General features: G+C 47.3%; 1 protein-coding gene across 13 annotated transcripts in view; it reads right to left on the bottom strand.

The window, feature by feature from the left end:
• CELF4 (CUGBP Elav-like family member 4) overlaps positions 1 to 20,465 on the bottom strand; it is an 828,893-nt gene that overhangs the window by 21,943 nt on the left and 786,485 nt on the right. For 7 of the 13 annotated variants that reach the window (XR_013843354.1, XM_079994929.1, XM_079994934.1 and 4 more), the window contains exons 11-12: positions 19,426 to 19,569; positions 6,016 to 6,183 (exon numbers count right to left, since the gene is read on the bottom strand). Coding sequence is in view for 12 of the 13 variants with exons in the window: in XM_079994929.1 (XP_079851055.1) it covers positions 6,056 to 6,183; positions 19,426 to 19,569 (272 nt within the window). In the remaining variant the exon portion in view is untranslated. The remainder of the gene's footprint in view (positions 1 to 6,015; positions 6,184 to 19,425; positions 19,570 to 20,465) is intronic. The other 6 variants (XM_079994939.1, XM_079994930.1, XM_079994931.1 and 3 more) reach the window with 1 other exon arrangement.

The following is a 20,465-nucleotide window of genomic DNA, read 5'->3' as shown; positions in this document are numbered from 1 at the left end:
CACCCCAAATTCACCATCAGATCACATAGCATGTCTATGGCTACAGCCTGCACCAAGAAAATCAGACATCCACTGTTTCCTGGGGCTGCAATGGTACAAAAATGTGGTTACAAAGCATGGATCCACATGGATCCTCAGGATTTTTGCATTGGGTCACTCCAAATTCACCATCAGATCACATGTCTGTGGCCACAGCATGAACCACAAAAATCATACATCCACTGTTTCGTTCAGAATATTTTTTTTCTTGTTTTCCTCCTTTAAAAACTAGTTGCGTCTTATGGCCAGGTGCGTCTTATGGAGCGAAAATACGGTAGCTTGAGGACATGGAATTCTGCAACCCAGCCTGGTCAAATCCTGCCTTTTTGCTTCCTTATCAAAGAACTGTGTTTCGCCCGCTTTCACACAAATTCTGCCGTTAATAAGGGCACAAATGTCTGTCTTTACGCCATGGTAAAACAACACCACTGACTGGATTACCACCCTCTTAGAACTGCGAGAGGGGAACCTCGCCTGCTGTTTTTTTTTGCAAAACGATAGCTGTAATTTCCTGTAATATTATTTGGGTGATTGTGTGTCTTTAATCAAAGTTCCGCGCGCAATCAGAGTTCAGTTGCATTGCCTCCCACAGCTCCAGATCTCCCAAAGCAAAGAAGCTGAGCCTGTCTCCCCAACCTACCCCTTGCTCATTAAGGTGCCAGCACTGCAACGGAGCCAAATAGCTGCCCTGCATTAAAAAGAAAAAGAAAAAAAGAGAGAGAGGGAGCAAAAAGCCACCCTCATGAACAAGCAGCAAATATTGCTGAATGGAATTTTGCCTCAGCATGGTAATTGCTGATTGTATTTCGAAGCGAACGCGGTAATTAATTATTGCAGTTTTCCATCAATGCGGGCTATTGTATGCCAATCTTAGTATAACCATGATAATTAGCAAACGGGATTTCACATCCATTAGAAATTGAAATTTGCAGTTCATGGGAGAGAACTCTGCCTTGTGCCATTGCTGAAGTGACTGGCAGTTTAAAAGGATGCTATCAGGTTGGAAAATACAGGGAAAGATGCACTAAAAGAAGAAGGACAAAAATGACTTTAAAATAATAATAAAAAACAAGCAGCGTTTTACGGTCCCCACCCCTTTTGCTCCAGACCCTTCAAACTTTTAGCTTGGGTTTCCCATTTTCCAGCAGGGTGCAGTAAAGTCAAGTCATAAGCATGAGTTAAATGCAGGACCTGGTTAGTAGATACTTCGGGAATAATCTGGGTGAGCTCATTTCTCCTGTGGTTCCTCTTAGCGAAGCGCAGCTCAAGATGGTTCATCAGTCATCCTGCTGCAGCCAAATGCCTTTTTCGGCCAGCTTGACCGCTTAGCAGCCTTGCAGGCAGAAGAAAGCAGACCTGGGACCAGACCTGGGAGCTGGTGAAAGCTCATTTTGAGCCCAGTTGTGACAAAAGGTGAAGGACCTGTTGGATTTGGGGGAGGGAGCTGAACTGGTTTGGGGTGATCATGGTTGTCTATTTATGATATATTATTATTCATTGAATTTATATACTGCCCTATACCCGGCAGTCTCATTTATATATATTGAATTTAGGTAAAGGTAAAGGGACCTCTGACCATTAGGTCCAGTCGCGGACGACTCTGGGGTTGCAGCGCTCATCTCGCTTTACTGGCCGAGGGAGTGGCATTTGTCCACAGACAGTTTATCCGGGTCATGCGGCCAGCATGAATAAGCCGCTTCTGGCAAACCAGAGCAGCGCATGGAAACACCATTTACCTTCCCACCGGAGTGGTACCTATTTATCTACTTGCACTTTGATGTGCTTTTGAACTGCTAGGTTGGTAGGAGCAGGGACCAAGCAACGGGAGCTCACCCCGTTGCGTGGATTCGAACCGCTGACCTTCTGATCAGCAAGTCCTAGGCTCTGTGGTTTAACCCACAGCGCCATCCATGTCCCATACTGAATTTATATCCCACCTTTTTCTCCAAAGAGTTTGAGTGGGCGTACGTGGCTCTCCCCTTCCCATTTAACTCCTGCGACAAGCCTGCGAGATAGGCTCGGCTGAGAGGCAGTGACTGGCCCAAGCTCACCCAGTGAGTAAGGATTTGAATCCTAGTCTCCCAGGTAGTCCAGCTGTGTGCTGTGTATGGAAACACTTTCTTTTATCTGCCCTGAATCTCCCAACATTCAGGTAGGCCGAATGCACACAAGTTCTAGCATATTATGAGAGAGGGAGAGAGATTTTGTCTTGTTCACTGTCAGGCAGAGAATTTTTGCAAACTTCTACTTGGCTTCTCTCTTAACTAAAAAGTCCCAGATGCCACAAACTTCCATTGTAGGGAAGTTGCTATATCTTCACCCTTTTCTGAACCTTTTCCAACCCTGCCATATCCCTTCTGAGGCCAGGTAACCGATTCCAAGGAATCGCCCTCGATATCCCAAGAAGAAGAAGAGTTTGGATTTGATATCCCACTTTATCACTACCCGAAGGAGTCTCAAAGCAGCTAACATTCTCCTTTTCCTTCCTCCCCCACAACAAACACTCTGTGAGGTGAGTGAGGCTGAGAGACTTCAGAGAAGTGTGACTAGCCCAAGGTCACCCAGCAGCTGCATGTGGAGGAGTGTGGAAGCGAACCCGGTTCACCAGATTACAAGTCTACTGCTCTTAACCACTACACCCAAGCAAACGGCGTCTTTTTGGAGACCCAGAGACCTGGGCAAACATCTCCCTGAAGACTCCTGTGCTGTGTTGGAGCAGCCCCTGTCCCTAACTCTCCACCCTGCCACAGCCTACCTTTCCCCCTTCACCTAGAAGGGAGTTTCCCATGTTCTTGTTTATACGTTTTAGGACATGAGTGGTATTGGCTACTGTCAACGGGGTTTTGAGGAACCGTCACCCAAAGGACTCCACACACCTGGCCATTTCTCCCTCATTATTTTCTGTGTCTTACTATCTGGCAGCCACACCGAGTGCCTAGGAATCCTTGCCTTCTCATCTTGATGGGACGATTTGAAATAGAATATATTGATTTTGGCAGATTTGCCTCAAATGATCCTCTCTTCATCCTCCCGCCGGCCTGCCGCACACTCGCACCTCCCTCCTCCCAGCTCTGCTTCTGTAATTAGAGAGGAAGGGGAGAGAAGAAGGCGGCCATTTTGGGAGGCGGCTTCTCTCCCCCCTTCCCCGTGAAGGATCCTTGGGGGCTTTGTTTGTTGAAGCTTGTGACCTTATCTACCACATCTCAGTGATCTTTTTAATGCCTGAAAACAACTTTGAGAGCATTAGTGGCGAAAACAAGACTTAAAACCACTGTAGGCTAAAACAATTTGTGTTCTAAAAGAGGGATTTGATCAAAGGGATGAAAAAAGCACTCAGAATTAATTGAGTGGAGCTTTCTCCCTCCATCTCTCTCAGCTCCTTTTCTCGCTCTCCCTCTTCTTTTGTAGTCTAGCAATGTCTTGGGAGCTTCGGCCCACGTGGGGAGCTTCCTCTAAATGAAAGGGGTCTTCCTTGTTTGTTTAACAGTGAAGGTTGGACACGCACGTCCTTTAGAAGGCAGCGGACACCCAGCGCCTCCTTGCAGAAGTGACTGGAGAGGCCTCCTCACAAGGGGAGCTCCAGATAAACATGGAGGTGTCTCTACGGATCTCTACCCAATGGCCTAGTCGCCAATTCCGGACAGGCTCTTTTGGAGCACTTCACAATGCGTTTTGGGATTTCCCGAGCCACTTTTAGTTGAGGTTAGGCTGGCCTCAATGAGAGCCAGGGCTTTTTCAGCCATGGCCCCGATCTGGTGGAACACTCTGTCACAAGTGACTAGGGCCCTGCGGGACTTGACATCTTTCTGCAGGGCCTGCAAGACAGAGCTGTTCCACCAGGCCTTTGGCCAAGGCACAGTCTCACCACCTCCTTTGGTAATCCACATAGAACTCTAGCCCAATGGTTGCCATTAATTTGATTCTGAATTGATTTTAGAATGAATTGATTTTAGAATGCATTTCAATTGATTGATTGTGATTTTATGTAAACTGTGTTACTTTTATTGTTGTTAGCCGCTCTGAGCTCGGCTTCGGCTGGGGAGGGCGAGATATAAATAAAAAATATTATTATTATTATTAGAACAGCCTGCTGTATCAGGACAATAGCCCATCTAATCCAGCACCCTGTTCTTATGGTGGCTGAACAGATCATAGAATCATAGAATTGTGGAGTCGGGACTTCGGACGCCGTCTAGTCCAACCCCAGCAATGCAGGAATCTAAACGAAATCATCCATGACAGGTGGCCGTCCAACCTCTGCTTAAAAGCCACCATGGAAGAAGAGTCCACCACCTTTCCTGGGAGTCTGTCACCTGATGTATATTTTGCTCTAGGATGCCTAGCTTGGTCAGAATCGAGTACACACTTCCAGAGTTAACACTAAATACATTACTTCTGGTAAATAGCTGCTAGAGGGCTGTGGAAAATTGTGTCTCATGCTTTTTACACTCATCTACCCATATGCTATCTGAAAAGAATGGGGCCCATTGGTTGCCAGATGTCATCCTCCCCAACTCTCCTGCCCCACTAATAATGGCGTATGCCAGTGGTTTTCAACCAATGTGCCATGGCACCCTGGGGTGCCTTCAAGGATGGTCAAGGATGCCGTGGGCAACACTGGCGTCTGTCCCTCTTTCCTTCCCTGCCTCCTCTGATGCCCTCTCATGCCTCTGCCTCCCAAAGGCTCTTGGTGGGGAGTGAGAGTTCAGGGGTTTTCAGAGGACTCTCATGGAGAGGACCCTGAGGGAACACTCCACAAGGGAGGGTGTTCAAAAAAGGGTGAGAGGCTGCCAGCTCTGCAAGCAAGTTTGCCAGTAGAAGGAATGATGGTCTCTTTAACCATGCCTCATACTGCCACCCAACTTGGATTCTACAGGCGCCCGCCTTCTGCTACTTTTTGCACCACCCTCACGAATGCATTTGGGGTCCACTCTTCTTTCTCCAGCCTTTACCGGCCTCGAGAAAGAACCATAACCATCCTCTCCTCCCAGGGAAAGGATTTTGCAAGACTGGTAGAACAAGCGCACATTTCTAAGCACAGAGGACACCCCCCTCCCCGGCAGCAGGTATAGAGTTGAAATAGAAGCCTAAGTGGTACACAAAACCTTCAAGACCAGCAACTTGCAATTGCCCCGTCTGCTCATGGTTCACCATGAAAACGGGCCTTTTCACCCATTTGGCATTTGAACTCAGAGTCCACCATCTAATGCCCCTTTGCAAGCTTTGTTGAGGTCTGCACAGGAATAGTCCTAAGCTGAAAGCTCCTTTATCCTGATCAGAAGGCATCACATTATAAAGACTGGCCGCCCCCCAACCGTACAAGGAATGGAAATGTTTTGACATGCTTAGAACACAGAACTAGCGATATGCGTAAACTGGACAGCCCTTTCAGTTTGGAAACCACAACATCAACTTGTGTCTTTAACACGTTCACCAACTACGAGATTCACAGGTCACTGACAACATCCATCCCACTGCAACGAGGTTTTTACGCAACTTCCCGTTCATTTCATGGGAGTTTTCAGGTGAGACTTTCAGAGTGGAATGTTCCTATGACCCTCCTTGTCAGTGAACAGCCATGGAAGTCATATTGGCGATGGGCATCTATGCACACGAAATATCTACCCCCTCTTAATACCTCTTCCAACTCTCGTTTTTTAGATGTCTGAGCTGGTGCTGGAGAAGAACTGGGGAGTTGACCTCTGTGTCTTGCAAGCTTGACAAAAACGGGGCACGGGATTGGCGGGAAAGGAGGGTCCAGCATGATGCCAGATCACTTATCTTGTCTCTCCCTTTCCAGCACCAACAGCAATGCTTAAAGACGTCCAGTCCCACTTCATGTTTATACTTTCTGGTCTAGTCCTAGAGGAGAAGGCAGACCCCCTCAGAGATTGAACGGTCAGGGTCCATGACACAAGAGACGCTATTGGACAACAGGTGACGTTCCCCTGGCCCCTTCCCTCCCTGAGCAGTTACCTGTGCTAGACCTTGCTTATCCAGAGTTTCCCACAATGCTTCAGTAGGGGCGGTTAGCATCCTTTGGCCTCTTCAGCTGCACCTTCAGCCTCTTCATGCCAATCTGGAAGCCGTTCATAGCCTGGATGGCAGCTTGGGCACTAGCAGGATTGTCAAAACTCACAAAGCCTGTCGAGACACAAGGCAAAGGCGCAGGGTTTAACCAGCTGGAGGGGGTCGCCGGGCCACCCCACACACAAGACCAACTTCGAGGATGAGGATGGAGTGCGGGCGAAGGGGGCCGGTGGATGGCAGAGCTGCCAGGTGGCACCAAAGGCAGGAGGGTATGCTCTGTTGTCATGGCGGGGAGAAGGAAGGGTACGGATGGGATGAACAGAGCCTTGACCTCTGGCAAGTCTCGACTGACAGGGGAGGTGGGAAGCGAGGCCATGGGGAGAGCTGGGTCCTGGCGAAGGAACTGGCATGGATTGGTGTGGCTCATTTGATGACAACAAGAAACTGAGCCAGGTTCAAGGTCCTTGTGTCTATTTACAAAGCCCTGAACAACTTAGGTCCAGAGTCCCTCTCTGAGACCATAGCTGGTCATTCCCCAAGTTGGTGAGGCTCATTCGACAAGAAGAAGAAACTGAGCCTTTAGTGTCCTTCTCCTAGTCCAGTGGAACTCTCTGCCACTAGAGATTCAGCAGGCACCTTCCGTGCCAACCTTTAAATGCCTGCTGAAAACTTTTCTATTCTGCTGAACCTATGCAGCCTTCCATAATGGTTAAGTGTTAACTTTTTTACACTGTTTTTCTTGTATGGTTCATTATCAGTGTTTGTTTGTTTGTTTGTTTGTTTAACAGAAAAAAGGTGCTGTTATTCACCATGAGGTAGTTACAGTAAGTGCGGCACTTTTAACATCTTGGGCGGAAAGGTGACGGTACTGTGTATCCTTGAGTACCCCCAGAAAAAAGCAAGGATTATTATTATTATTATTATTATTATTAGTAGTAGTAGTAGTAGTAGTAGTATACCACCCTTCATCCATAGATCTCAGGGTAGTTCACAGCATAAAAATACAAAATATTTTATGCTTGTACTGCTGTAAACCACATTGATTTATATTTTTTATATGACAGAGGAATATACAGATATTTTTACAAATAAATAAACAAATGTCACTGTCCATCAGAACTCAAGAGTCAAGGGCAGGAACAGTCTCCGTTGCAGCAGGAGCAAACCCTGAGCTGCAGCAGGTCTTGCAGGGGAGGTGAGAGAGGAAGGCTGATGTATGAAAGGTTTGGGTCCCAGAAAACAAAGGGACTCAGCAGTGGGGTCTGAAACATGGTGGGGTGTGCGTCTGCCTCGAGGCTAACAAAGCCATGTTCCATTTAAGGAAGTCAGAAAAGGTTGGTGGCTGTGCATGCAAATGTTCAGGACCTGCGTTTGGATTTGAAAGTGTAGGAAGAACGCTCTAGCAAGTGGAATAGTCAGTGTGCATGCTTGCTGGCGAACGCATGAACAAGGCTGCTCATTTCTGAGCACAATTCAAAGTGTTGGTGCTGACCTTTAAAGCCCTAAGTGGCCTCAGCCCAGTATACCCGAAGGAGTGTCTCCATCGTTCAGCCCAGACACTGAGGTCCACCTGCAAGGGCCTTCTGGCGATTCCCTCCCTGTGAGAAGTGAGGTTACAGGGAACCAGGCAGAGGGCCTTCTCGGTAGTGGCACCAGCCCTCCCATCAGATGTCAAGGAAATAAACAACTATCTGACATCTGAAGGCAGCCCTGTTTAGGGAAGTTTTTAATGTCTGGTGTTCTATTGTGCTTTTAATTCTGCTGGGAGCTGCCCAGAGTGGCTGGGGAAATAAATAAAATTTATTATTATTATTATTATTAATCTGGTCATAGAGTCAGAGAATTGTAGAGCTGGAAGGAACCGCAAGGATCTTCCAATCCAACCCCCTTGTGTCTGAAAAGCAGCCAGAGTTGTTCCTTCAAGGAGATGCTTCTGCCTGAGGCAAGTCCCATTTTCCGTGGGCCAGACATGCAATATTTTGTCACTGAAAGTGGAAAAATAAAATGATTCTGCTCCCCAATCCAAGATAACGTGCCGTTTATGGGAGTTTGGTGCAGTTTAGAGGGTGGATATAATATTTCTCAGCAATGTGAGATGAGGGAAGATGGTGATCAGGGTCTCCCACTTTTTAAAATGGAGCTTCTAATTTTATACAGGTAGTGTTTAGCACCTTCCTCCCACAGTGACTATACCCTGTATTAGTTTCTTGGGGTGTGTGTGGGGGGGGGGTAGGGCGGTGGTGGCTGGAGACCAGGAAGAAAGTTGTGAGCACCAGCAAACCTTATTTCTCAAAACCTTCCTGTTTTGCACTCCTTAGCCTCTGTCCCCCTTTTCATTTCCTTTCCCCACTTTCGTTGCTCAGAGGGTGTACATTAGGGAGTGGGCAGAAGTTTGGCCCTGTTCACGTTTAAAGGAGAACCCTGCACCGTTTAATGTAGGGACAGAAACACAGCCATCCTTCAAAATCCACACTTCTTCAAATTTTGCAATGCATTATATTTTGGGTGGGAGGTGGGGGATTGTATTGCAAAAAGTGTGTACATTGGGCAAAATTGCATGCAAGAATGTATGTTAGCAGAACAATATGCTAAAATGCAATTATAAACATACAAAACTGGAATCTGGAGAACTGAATTAAAGATTGGAGAAACGAGAAACTCTGAGAAGCCCAAACTGTCAGATTCTCCCATCCCTATGGTGCACCTTCACTGCCTAGTTTTGGAGTTCAGACCTCACCCTTTGGTTGATATAAAACACCCAGTGATGGAGAAGCCCTCTCTTCACAGCCTGGTTATAGGTTTCCAATGCATTACATGGGATCAGCCTTGAAGTGGGGATGGCAGTAATAATATAACACCCTGAATCGAGTTCTTGGAAGGCCTTACTCTTCTTTAGATGACAGAGAGAGAGAGAAGGAGAGGTTAAAAAGCTCTTAGCTCATTCCGTGCCTACGTTAATTAATAATCAGAGAAATATATGTACTAGTCTGAAGATGGTTGGTAGGAGGACAGGGTTTTGTGATAAATCTATTTTATGGTTTTTTTCTCCGGGATTATGTTAAAAGGCTGTGCTAAATAAATGATTTAGCAAGGCTGTAAAGGATCAAGAAATTTGCAAGGGTTGCAGCTCAGGGCATCTGATCTCCCTTGTTCCGCAAAGTTGCAAGCTCTAAAATATGGGAGTTCTTATTCGAAGGGAGTGTCCGGTTTAGTTGCTGCTGCTGCTGCTACAAAGCCGCCCCCGGCAGGAATTTGCTAGGAGCGGCACTTTTGGTGCAGTAGCAAATGGAGGGGATTCATGGCAGGGCTTTTGTGCCTGTAGTTCTGTGGCTTAAGTGTGTTTGTGTGTGTGTGAAGGATGCTTTAAAGGAGTTGTGGAAATTCTCAAATGGAACCCAAAGGCCATCTAGTCCCAATTATGACTATGCCTGAATAACAGGACCACACCTCCAGCATTGCTGCGTCTGTAGAGCTACCCACTGGAATCCAGTTTGTTCCCATGGCAATCGAGCCAGGGAAGCTGATATGATGCCCTCCAACTCTTAATGGACCTCAACCTTCCATCATTGCCCTTGCTGCCTGAGGCTGATGGGCTTTGTAGTCCAGTGACATCCCAAAGGCTATCCCTGCAGCAGAGCACAAGCAAGTCATCCAGCTAGTGGACAACCTTCTGAATTTGGCATAGTGGGGATTGGACCAGAAAGACCCATGCAGTTAGCCCTGCCTAAGCAGCTGCTTGGACGCAGGTGGTGCTGTGGGTTAAACCATAGAGCCTAGGGCTTGCTGATCAGAAGGTTGGCGGTTCAAATCCCCGTGACGGGGTGAGCTCCCGTTGCTCAGTTCCTGCTCATGCCAACCTAGCAGTTCAAAAACACACCAGTGCAAGTAGATAAATAGGTACTGCTCTGGCAGGAAGGTAAACAGCGTTTCCATGCACTGCTCTGGTTCGCCAGAAGCGGCTTAGTCATGCTGGCCACATGACCCAGAAGCTGTACGCCGGCTCCCTCGGCCAATAAAGCAAGATGAGCGCCGCAACCCCAGAGCCGTCTGTGACTGGACCTTATGGTCAGGGGTCCCTTTACCCTTTACCTTTAAGCAGCCGATACATGTTGCACCGACTACCTAGCGGTGTGGGATTCTACCAAAGGGAAGCTGCTCTCAGGCCACTGAAGGGGCTCCAGATGTATTGCCAAAGAGCAAATGCCTGTAGGTGGCTCAAGTGATTAAGCCAAGCTGCATGCGACAAAGGCAAAGTGCTGCAGTAGTCGCTGGGGAATGCTCTCTCAAATGGGAGGAAGGCTAGCTATGGTTGGGGATCGGGAAAAAGGTACCCTTGATAAGAATATAAGAGCCTGCTGGACCAGGCCAATGACCCAACCTAGTCCAGCATCCTGTTCTCACATTGGCCAAACAGCTGCCATTATGGGAAACCTGCAAGCCAGTACTAGCAGCTGGAATTCAGAATCATTGCTGCCTCCAACTGGGGATAGTCACAATGGCTAGTAGCCATCAATAGCCCATGCTACTCACCCTTCAAGTTCCTTTTACTGACTTACCTCTGTTCCATATCATGTGTCCCTCCATTTCCCAGGTCTTATTTTCCCCACCAAATAATTTTAAAATCTAAAATCTTAAAGGCAGAATAAATGAGAAAACATTAGCCAATGTGTGGAAATATATTGGGTCAAAGCGGTAGACCCATTGCAATCAACGGACAAGTTACTTTTGCCCAGTGATTTCAACGGGTCTACTTGGAGTATTGAATACATTGGACCTCAGCCACTATACATATTTTAGTTGAAGAATCTGGTTGATTTTGTTATCGCTGCAGAGATCTCAGGATTTAACCCTGTACACGGCTGGCGGGCTTGAATCGCACGCACCGTCAACTTTCATATTTCTTCCATGCTTCCTTCATACTAATAAATGAGCTTCTCTATGGAAAAATTGTGATTCAAGCAGTGGAAATGCAAAGTTAGTTTTCATTGATTCGTCACATAATTTCTCCATGTAGGAGTTCATTTATAAGGAAGAGTAATTGCAGAATAATTGTCTAGGGGAAAAAATCACCTTGTGGCAGGGTGGATAAAAATCTATGTTTTTTTTTAAACAAACAAACAAAATTGGAGCTTTTAAATTCAAATAGGATTTTTTTATATAAAAAAATCTAATTACAGTAAGCATCTCTTTTCATATAAAACTGTATGGGAAACGAAATCTGAATTTAACGCAAACAAGCAAGTTAACGCCTGGACTTACGTTGTCTTAAATCGACTGTTCTTCTGTGCAGGGAGGGGAGAGCTGGGAAGTTAAACTGTATGAAGAACAGAATAAATAATGTATTTCAGCTATTATTGTGGGTTTCTTTCCTGGCCTAGGGACTAGCAGTCATCCTTGGACTACCATTCAGGGAATGCCATCATGTATCTCTCCAGCATCATCCACAGACATTAAATGGATGGTTCTGCTCTCTCTCTCTCTCTCTTTAAATGCCCTCCATCTATCTGAGCTCTCCACTGTATTCACTTCTTGAATTATGAATATTTATAAACTCTACCAGCCAAGATAGCATGGAGATTTACTTTCTATCTCCTGCAGGGTGGGGCGGTGGAGAACCAAAACTATTTTGCCCACAGACAGCTATCCCTTGCCTTTGAAGAAGTTCTGGACACTTACAAGTCCGTCAGCTCCTTACTCAGAAATATCCCCTGCCTGCCCCCCCCCAACTTGGTCCAGCAGGGCTTACTTTGGAGTAAGTGAGCAGAGGATTGCAGCTTTATTATAATAATATAATAATAATTTATTATTTATACCCCGCCCATCTGGCTGAGTTTCCCCAGCCACTCTGGGCGGCTCCTAATCAAGTGTTAAAAACAGTACAGCGTTAAACATTAAAGACTTCCCTGAACAGGGCTGCCTTCAGATGTATTTTAAAGATAGGATAGCTGCTTATTTCCTTCACATCTGAAGGGAGGGTGTTCCACAGGGTGAGTGCCACCACCGAGAAGGCCCTCTGTCTGGTTCCCTGTAACCTCACTTCTCGCAATGAGGGAACCGCCAGAAGGCCCTCGGCGCTGGATCTCAGGCTGAACGATGGGGGTGAAGACGCTCCTTCAGGTATACAGGACCGAGGCTTCAAATGCACTCTCGCAAGGCATCCTTGCACATGAGCAGCCAGGGAAGCAAAACAAACACCTCTCCTTTCTAAGCAGAGGTAATTCTGCTGCGTGGGCTGCTATGACCAACTTTTTTGATTGTGCTCTTAGGATAAGGCAGGGGTCAGCAAAATTTTTCAGCAGGGGGCCGGTCCACTGTCCCTCAGACCTTGTGGGGGGCCAGACTATTTTTTTTGGGGGGGGGATGAACAAATTCCAATGACCCACAAATAACCCAGAGATGCATTTTAAATAAAAGCACACATTCTACTCATGTAAAAACACGCTGATTCCCGGACCTTCCGCAGGCTGGATTTAGAAGACAATTGGGCCGGATCCAGCCCCCGGGCCTTAGTTTGCCTAACCATGGTATAAGGCAGTGGTTTTCAACTTGTGGGCCCCAGATGTTGTTGGACTACAACTCCCATCATCCCTAGCCAGCATGACCAGTGGTCATTGATGATGGGAGTTGTAGTCCAACAGCATCTGGGGACCCACAGGTTGAGAACCACTGGTATAAGGGTTCTCTTTGCCGCAAGGCTGGGGGCCCCGGGGTGCAGTTTTTGGAGCCTATTTGGAGGCAAAACAGTGTTTCCCAAAGTGAGTGGTACCACCTTATAGAGGGCAGTGGGGGTTCCTAGAGGGGAGGTAAGAAGCAGACATTCAAATGCTGGTATCACCGAATCAAGTACATCAATTCTCTTGAATCAGTTAGACAAAGTAGTTTTCAATGGATTTTGAATAAATGCATAATTAATTGTTACTGTTTTGAATTTTATTGCGCTATCCTCTTTCTTGGGACGCAGGTGGCGCTGTGGGTTAAAGCCTCAGTGCCTAGGGCTTGCCGATCGAAAGGTCGGCGGTTCGAATCCCTGCGGCGGGGTGCGCTCCCGCTGCTCGGTCCCAGCGCCTGCCAACCTAGCAGTTCGAAAGCACCTCCGGGTGCAAGTAGATAAATAGGGACCGCTTACCAGCGGGAAGGTAAACGGCGTTTCCGTGTGCGGCTCTGGCTTGCCAGAGCAGCGATGTCACGCTGGCCACGTGACCCGGAAGTGTCTCTGGACAGCGCTGGCCCCTGGCCTCTTAAGTGAGATGGGCGCACAACCCCAGAGTCTGTCAAGACTGGCCCGTACGGGCAGGAGTACCTTTACCTTTACCTTATCCTCTTTCTTGCAGTGTCAGGCAAACTGCTACTCTGAATAATACTTTTTGGTAGGGTAGGGGGCATTGGGGATGAGTTTATGGAAGCAAGGGGCAATGGCCCCAAAAGGACCACTGGGGTAGAGAGAACAGCACACAGAATCATAGTGTTGTAAGAGGTCCCTGGTGCTCATTTGAACCAGGCAGAGGGCCTTCTTGGTAGTGATACCCACCCTGTGGAACGCCCTGCCACCAGATGTCAAAGAGAGAAACAACTACCAGATTTTTAGAAGACATCTGAAAGCAGCCCTGTTTAGGGAAGCTATTAATGTTTAATAGGTTATTGTATTTTAACATTCCGTTGAAAGCCGCCCAGAGCGGCTGGAGAAACCCAGCCAGATGTGCGGGGTACAAATAAATTATTATTATTATTATTATTATTATTATTATTATTATTATTATTATTATTTAGTCTAACCCCCTGCAATGCAGAAATCTCAACTAAAGCATCCATGACAGATGGCCATCCAACTCCGCGTAAAAACCTCCAATGAGGGATTCTGTTCCACTGTCGGACAGCTCCTACTGTCCAAATGTCCTTCCTGAAGTTTAGTTGAAATCTCCCTTCTTGTAACTTGAAGCTATTGTTTTGAGTCCTGCCCTCTAGAGCAGAAGAAGCCAAGCTTGCTCCATCTTCCATGTGACAGCCCATGTGACATGCTCTACCCTCTTTGCTCTGCTTTGCTATTGGTCGGTCTCCCTCTCCCCCCAACCAATAAGATTTTAGCTTGGGAGTGGGAGTGACACTTGGCTTGAGCGGACCAGGGAGGGAACTGAGGGAACTTCATCCTTCTGGCCACATTCTTGGAGACAGAGGGACAGGGTCTCCATAGGCTCGGCCAGTTGGTTTCCTACCTAATGCAAACACACCCCACCCTATACTATAAATGCAATAAATAACTATCGAATGAATGAATAAATAAATGTGTGGTGTGGCAGTGACACCTGCTCACACCTGGTTCTGCTCCCACTGTGAGCATAAGTAGAATTTTAATTGCCATGTGAGCATGGGTGGCGAATGGCGCTGTGGGTTAAACACAGAGCCTAGGACTTGCCGATCAGAAGGTCAGCGGTTCGAATCCCCGCAACGGGGTGAGCTCCTGTTGCTTGGTCCCTGCTCCTGCCAACCTAGCAGTTTTAAAGCACGTCAAAGTGCAAGTAGATAAATACGTACCACTCTGGTGGGAAGGTAAACGGCGTTTCCGTGCGCTGCTCTGGTTCGACAGAAGCGGCTTAGTCATGCTGGCCATATGACCCGGAAGCTGTACGCCGGCTCCCTCGGCCAATAAAGCGAGATGAACACCGCAACCCCAGAGTCGGCCACGACTGGACCTAATGGTCAGGGGTCCCTTTACCTTTGCCTTTTATGGTTGCTTCTACAAGAACTTGCAAAATGCGAAATTTTCTTTCCTTTTCTCCATGATTTAGAAAGGTAGCTTAGAGGCACGGAGCTGAAGATTAGGCTGAAGATTTCAAACCAGAAAGGATATGCATTAGCCTTCCTCACCCCTGAGGTTTTTCATTTCCTTTCTGTTTGTCACCCCTCCAGCCTAGTTTTCCATTCATTCTCAGACACTTTTTCTCTGGCCTTCTACGCTGCTTCCACCCCACATTATTTACCCAGCTGCACCTCCTCTTCCAAACTTCCACCTTTGAAAGTTATCCAAAGGGGGACAAAATAACAAAGATTGGACCGAGAATCAATTGAAATATGCAGTCGAGTTCTCTTCTGTGATGTGCCCTTTGCAATGCCACCCACGTCCCTTTGAAAGGAAGAGAGAAAAGACAAAGAAGACCCTTGCAACTCATGTGCAGAGGGTTTTTGTTGTTGTTGTTGCCTGGGAAAATGCTGGGCTGTCCCTTTAACTGCAGAACAGCAGAGCAGCTGCTCCTCTTGTGCAGACATGCTTGCTAGGTCTGAAAGTTTTGGTAAGTCGGTACATAACTGACAGTTAGATTTATCTCCCCAATAAGCAATCAACATTATAATAAAGGAAAAATGCTTTCCGTGCACCTTTGAGAGCGCATCAGAAATTAATCTAAACATCAAATTAATTATAGTTTGTAAAATGAATAGTGGCTCACAGCCCTAATACTTGTGCGGCTCTTCCAACGCCCCCCCCCCCCGCCGGTCACCCTCCCTCCCTCCCTCCCTCCCTCCCCTGATTGCCTAGATGCTGTCACGGAATGTGGGCGGAGGGCAAGAAGTTTTATGGGCCTCTATTTTTCATTCATACCTTCCCATCCAACTGGAGATTTTCCTCCTCCCACCGTTCGCAGCTGCCAAGTGCCGCGTGAGGCTCTGGCACGGAATAAACTTCACCGAAAGGTCAAGGAAAGGCCGGTGGGTGGGATCGGTGGCTGGGACTTGGAGCCTGCCTAGATGGCAGGGATTTTTAATTAATTAACGGAATTATAGAAGCATAGAACTGTAGAGTTGGAAGGGTCCCTGAGGGTCATCTAGTCCAACCCTTTGCAATGCAGGAATCTCAACTAACACGGCAGAAATGGCCATCTAACCTCTGCTTAAAAACCTTTAAGGAAGACCATTCCACTGTCAAACAGCTCTTACTGAAATCAAGATATACTTTGTCCATACATTCCCTTGATCTACCAAATCTGTAACTCTAAAAAGAAATGGGATTTGTCTGGCATGACTTGTTTTGGAGAAACCCATGTTGGGTCTTAGTAATCACAGCACACAATCAATCAATCAATCAATCAATCAATCGATTGATTGATTTTAAAAAACAACAATCCATATTTTTGTGGTCCACTTTCTCAGTGGCCAATAGTGGGCTGTTATCCCTTCTGAAAATTGCTTGCCCCATCTCACAAGAATCCATCAAGAGGGCTTCTTTGGGAGGTGGGGGAAGACTTAAGAAAAAGGTTAATTATTCCCAGTAGAGATGGCCCCTTGTCCCTGTGTTCACCAGCCAGGTATAAGTCTTAGAATCACAGAATGGTAGGTTGGGAAAGAACCCCAATGGGAGCCACAGCTGAAGATTCCCTGGCAGATGGCCATCCAAGCTCTGTTTAAAAACCTCCAATGAAGGAGAGTCCACCACCTTCTGAGGTGGTTGAGCAGCTCTTAGTGTCAGAAGGTTCTTCCTAACTTTTAGGCAGAAACTCCTTTCTTGTGCTTTGAATCTATTGGTTCGGGTCCTAGCCTCTGGAGCAGCAGGAAACAAGCTTGCTCCATCTCCCAAGACCCTCCCTTCAGATATTTGAAGTTGCCTATCATATGCCGATATGATATGTCTTCTCTTCTCCATGCGTAACATACCCAACTCCTTCAACCATTCCTCACATGACCACAAAAAGTGTGCTGAAACTAGGATTGTGAGGATGTGGGTGGAGGACCAATGCAGCCCTAGATTTACAGCGGTGCTCCACAAATTCTCGGCATGTTTTAGCATCTCTCAGATCCTTGTTTTTCAGATCTTAATTCCCTTTCTCAACATTTTCACCCCAGTTTGCGATCTCTCTCTCTCTCTCTCTCTAACATATCGGTATGCAGTTTTACCATAATACAACACATTGTGTGTTATTTGCATTAATATATATGTATGCAGCTGATTATAATTTTCACTAACATAGAGAGCCAGTACTGAACTAATACCCTGGGAGACCAGGGTTCAAATTGCCACTCAGCCATTAAGCTCGCTGGGTAACCTTGGGGACCAGTCACTGCCTCTCAGCCTAACCTACTTCACAGGGTTGTTGTGAGGATAAAATGGGGAGAGGGTAAGCTATGTCAGTGTTTCCCAACCTTGTGCCTCCAGCTGTTTTTGAACTACAACTCCCATCATCCCTGACTAGCAAGACCAGTGGCAAGGGATGGTGGGAATTGTAGTCCAAAAACAGCTGGAGACACAAGGTTGGGAAACACTGAGCTATGTACACCACCTTGGGCTCCTGGAATATACATGCAATAAATAATAAATAACAATAGATAATTTTTCTGCACACATCATTTGGGTGGAGATGTGTGCCACCAAATTTGGAAGAGTGTGGATTTCGAAGGGTCATTGTGTTTCGGTTCATGCACTGTTTTGGGAATTAGGTAAGTTCACTTTAAAATGTGAACCATCCCTGACGTCTCCTCCATTCCTAGTGGGTGAATGGGTCTGGGCACACATACTACAGTGGTACCTCGGGTTACAGACGCTTCAGGTTACAGACTCTGCTAACCCAGAAATAGTACCTTGGTTTAAGAACTTTGCTTCAGGATGAGAACAGAAATCGCATTGCGGTTGCAGCGGGAGGCCCCATTAGCTAAAGTGGGACCTCAGGTTAAGAACAGTTTCAGGTTAAGAACGGACCTCCAGAACGAATTAAGTTCTTAACCAGAGGTACCACTGTAGGGAGCTTAACCATATCTCCTCAAATGTCTCTGGGAATTTGAACCAGCCCTGACGTCTGCACGACCTCATTATCGAACATGTCCCTGTGCATCCTCACCCCACATCTCAGCCCCCTTTTGGGCTCACGTGACTTGTCATCTCCCACCCCCTCTTCTGGTTCAGCCTACTTTTCATCATGTGGTCACAGTCAGGATTTCACATGACTTTGCCTCCTGGATCAGGCCAATGACCCAGGATTGGTTTGTTTTTAGTTTAGTTTTCATTGTGTATTTTGTATTCTTATTTTGTGTTTTAATGCTGTGAAGCACACAGGGATCTTCAGATGAAGGGCGGAATACAAATCCATCCATCAAACAAACAAACAAAGCCCAGGACCAGGTTTCAAATCCACACTCAGCCATGAAAAGCTCCCTGGGTAATACCTTGGGCCAATTCCTGCCTCTCAGCCCACCTCACGGGGTTGTTTTGAGGATAAAATGGGCAGGTGTGAGAACCATGTTTATCACCTTGAGCTCCATGGAGAAAAAAGGCAGGATATAAATGTAATCGATATCATAATGAAAACGCCTGCAGGCAGGAACTTAGCCCAAGAGGACTTTGAATGCCAGCAGCTGTTCTTCAGCTGCCTGGGACTGTGGAGCACAGCCATTTCTAGTATGGCTCAGAGAAATCCTAGCATGGTAGAGTAGGAAGGGTCCGCAAGGGTCATCGGAAGGCTGTCGTCACTACCGAATTTTGGAGAGACATTTGGCCATGTTGGAAAGAGAAGGGTAGGTGATGGAGGAGGGATTTCTTTGGGGGACAATGGCAGGACTGAGGGAGGATGGATGGATGGATGGATGGAGCTGAAGTTCCCAACCACCGCCCCACATAACAACATAGGCATCCAAGACAGTTAACAGCAGCACAAAGGGGAGGAGGGAGTGAGGATGGGGGGAACACCCTACAGAGAAATCCAAACACTGGGATCAGCATGCTCCGACATGCACTTCATCGCTCCTGAAGCCCAACCCCTTCCATCTCTGGTAAAAAGGAGCAGCCTCTCTGCTCACCAGACGCCCTCTCCTTCTGACATCCGGTCTCGCTCACCCAGCTGAGAAACGGTACCCAACCACATCGCTTAGCTTTCCTTCCTGCTCCATCTTTGAATTGTCTGCTAAGCTTTTCCTGTGCCGCCCGCTGTCCTCGTTTGACCTGGGTCTTTCTGCTGGTTCCTCTCTTCCTCCTCCTCGCCACCCACTGCCCCACCCCCAAACACCTAGCAATTCCCCCATTTCCACCCAACCAGGATTTGGGATGGTGTCCCCAAAGGTTCCTGGAGTCAGCGATCCTCTCTGCGGCAGGGCAATGCAGTTCCAAAGTATGAGACAGTGAGAAGGGAGCCAAGGGGGAAGGGGAGGTGGGGCAGCGGTGGGGGGAAGGGGGGAAGAAGAAGGCAGATCGACAAAGGGAAATCGAGGAGGAGGGGGAGGGGGAATCAGCTAAGTAAAGTTACAAAAAATATAGCAGTATGAGAAGAAAAAGGAAAAGGAAACCAAAAAAATAAAGTAAGAAATAAAAAACCAAACGGTAAAAGGAGTTCAGAGAAAGTTCCTTTCCTGGATGAATCTAATTGTTTTGTTATCTTTACCCACCAAAGCATTTACTTTGGTTTGTCGCCCGATCCACAAACACTTTCGAGGAGATGACATTACCGAATGGCAGGAACATCTGCATCAGCTCTGCGTCCCCAAACTCCTGGGGCAGATGGTAGATAAACAGGTTACAGCCCTCTGGTCCTGCGGGGAAGATGGAGGAGAGAGAGGGAGAGAGAAAAGAGGTAAGGGGTGAAGAAGGCGGGAGCACAAGGAACACGAGAACACAAGGCACGTAAGAGGCGCTTGCCGGATCAAGTCAATGGCCCATCTAGTCCAGCATCCTGTTCTCACAGTGGCCAACTGGGAAACCAGAGTGCAGAGCACTGGTGCAAGAGCCTTCTCCCCACTTGTAGTTTCCAGGTGTTGGTGTTCAGAAGCATTGCTGAAGGAGCGTCTCCACCCACATCGTTCTGCCCGGACACTGAGGTCCAGCGCTGAGGGCCTTCTGGCAGTTCCCTCACTGCGAGAAGTTGCAGGGAACCAGGCAGAGGGCCTTCTTGGTAGTGGCACCTGCCCTGTGGAACGCCCTCCCAGCAGATGTCCAGGAAATAGAGAACTATCTGACTTTCAGAAGACATCTGAAGACAGCCCTGTTTAGGGAAGCTTGTAATATTTGATGAATCATTGTATTTTAATATTCTGTTGGAAGCCGCCCAGAGTGGGCAGAAACCCAGCCAGATGGGCAGGGTATGTAGAATCATAGAATCATAGAATCATAGAGTTGGAAGAGACCACAAGGGCCATCGAGTCCAACCCCCTGCCAAGCAGGAAACACCATCAGAGCACTCCTGACATATGGTTGTCAAGCCTCTGCTTAAAGACCTCCAAAGAAGGAGACTCCACCACACTCCTTGGCAGCAAATTCCACTGTCGAACATGTATGTATGAATGAATAAATATTGCTGCCTCCAACTGTGGAGGCAGAACATGGCAAGTGGCCATCAATAGCCAATCCCCAGTGCCTACTTGCCATCTAAGTTGGTGATCATCACTGCCTCCTGGAGGGTGGGGGGAGGCGAGTTCCATATTTTGACTAT

This window comes from Podarcis cretensis, assembly GCF_951804945.1.
Source record: "Podarcis cretensis genome assembly, chromosome: 11".
In the NCBI taxonomy this organism is placed as follows: Eukaryota; Metazoa; Chordata; class Lepidosauria; order Squamata; family Lacertidae; genus Podarcis; species Podarcis cretensis.
This window is presented reverse-complemented; position numbering and strand designations above follow the sequence as displayed.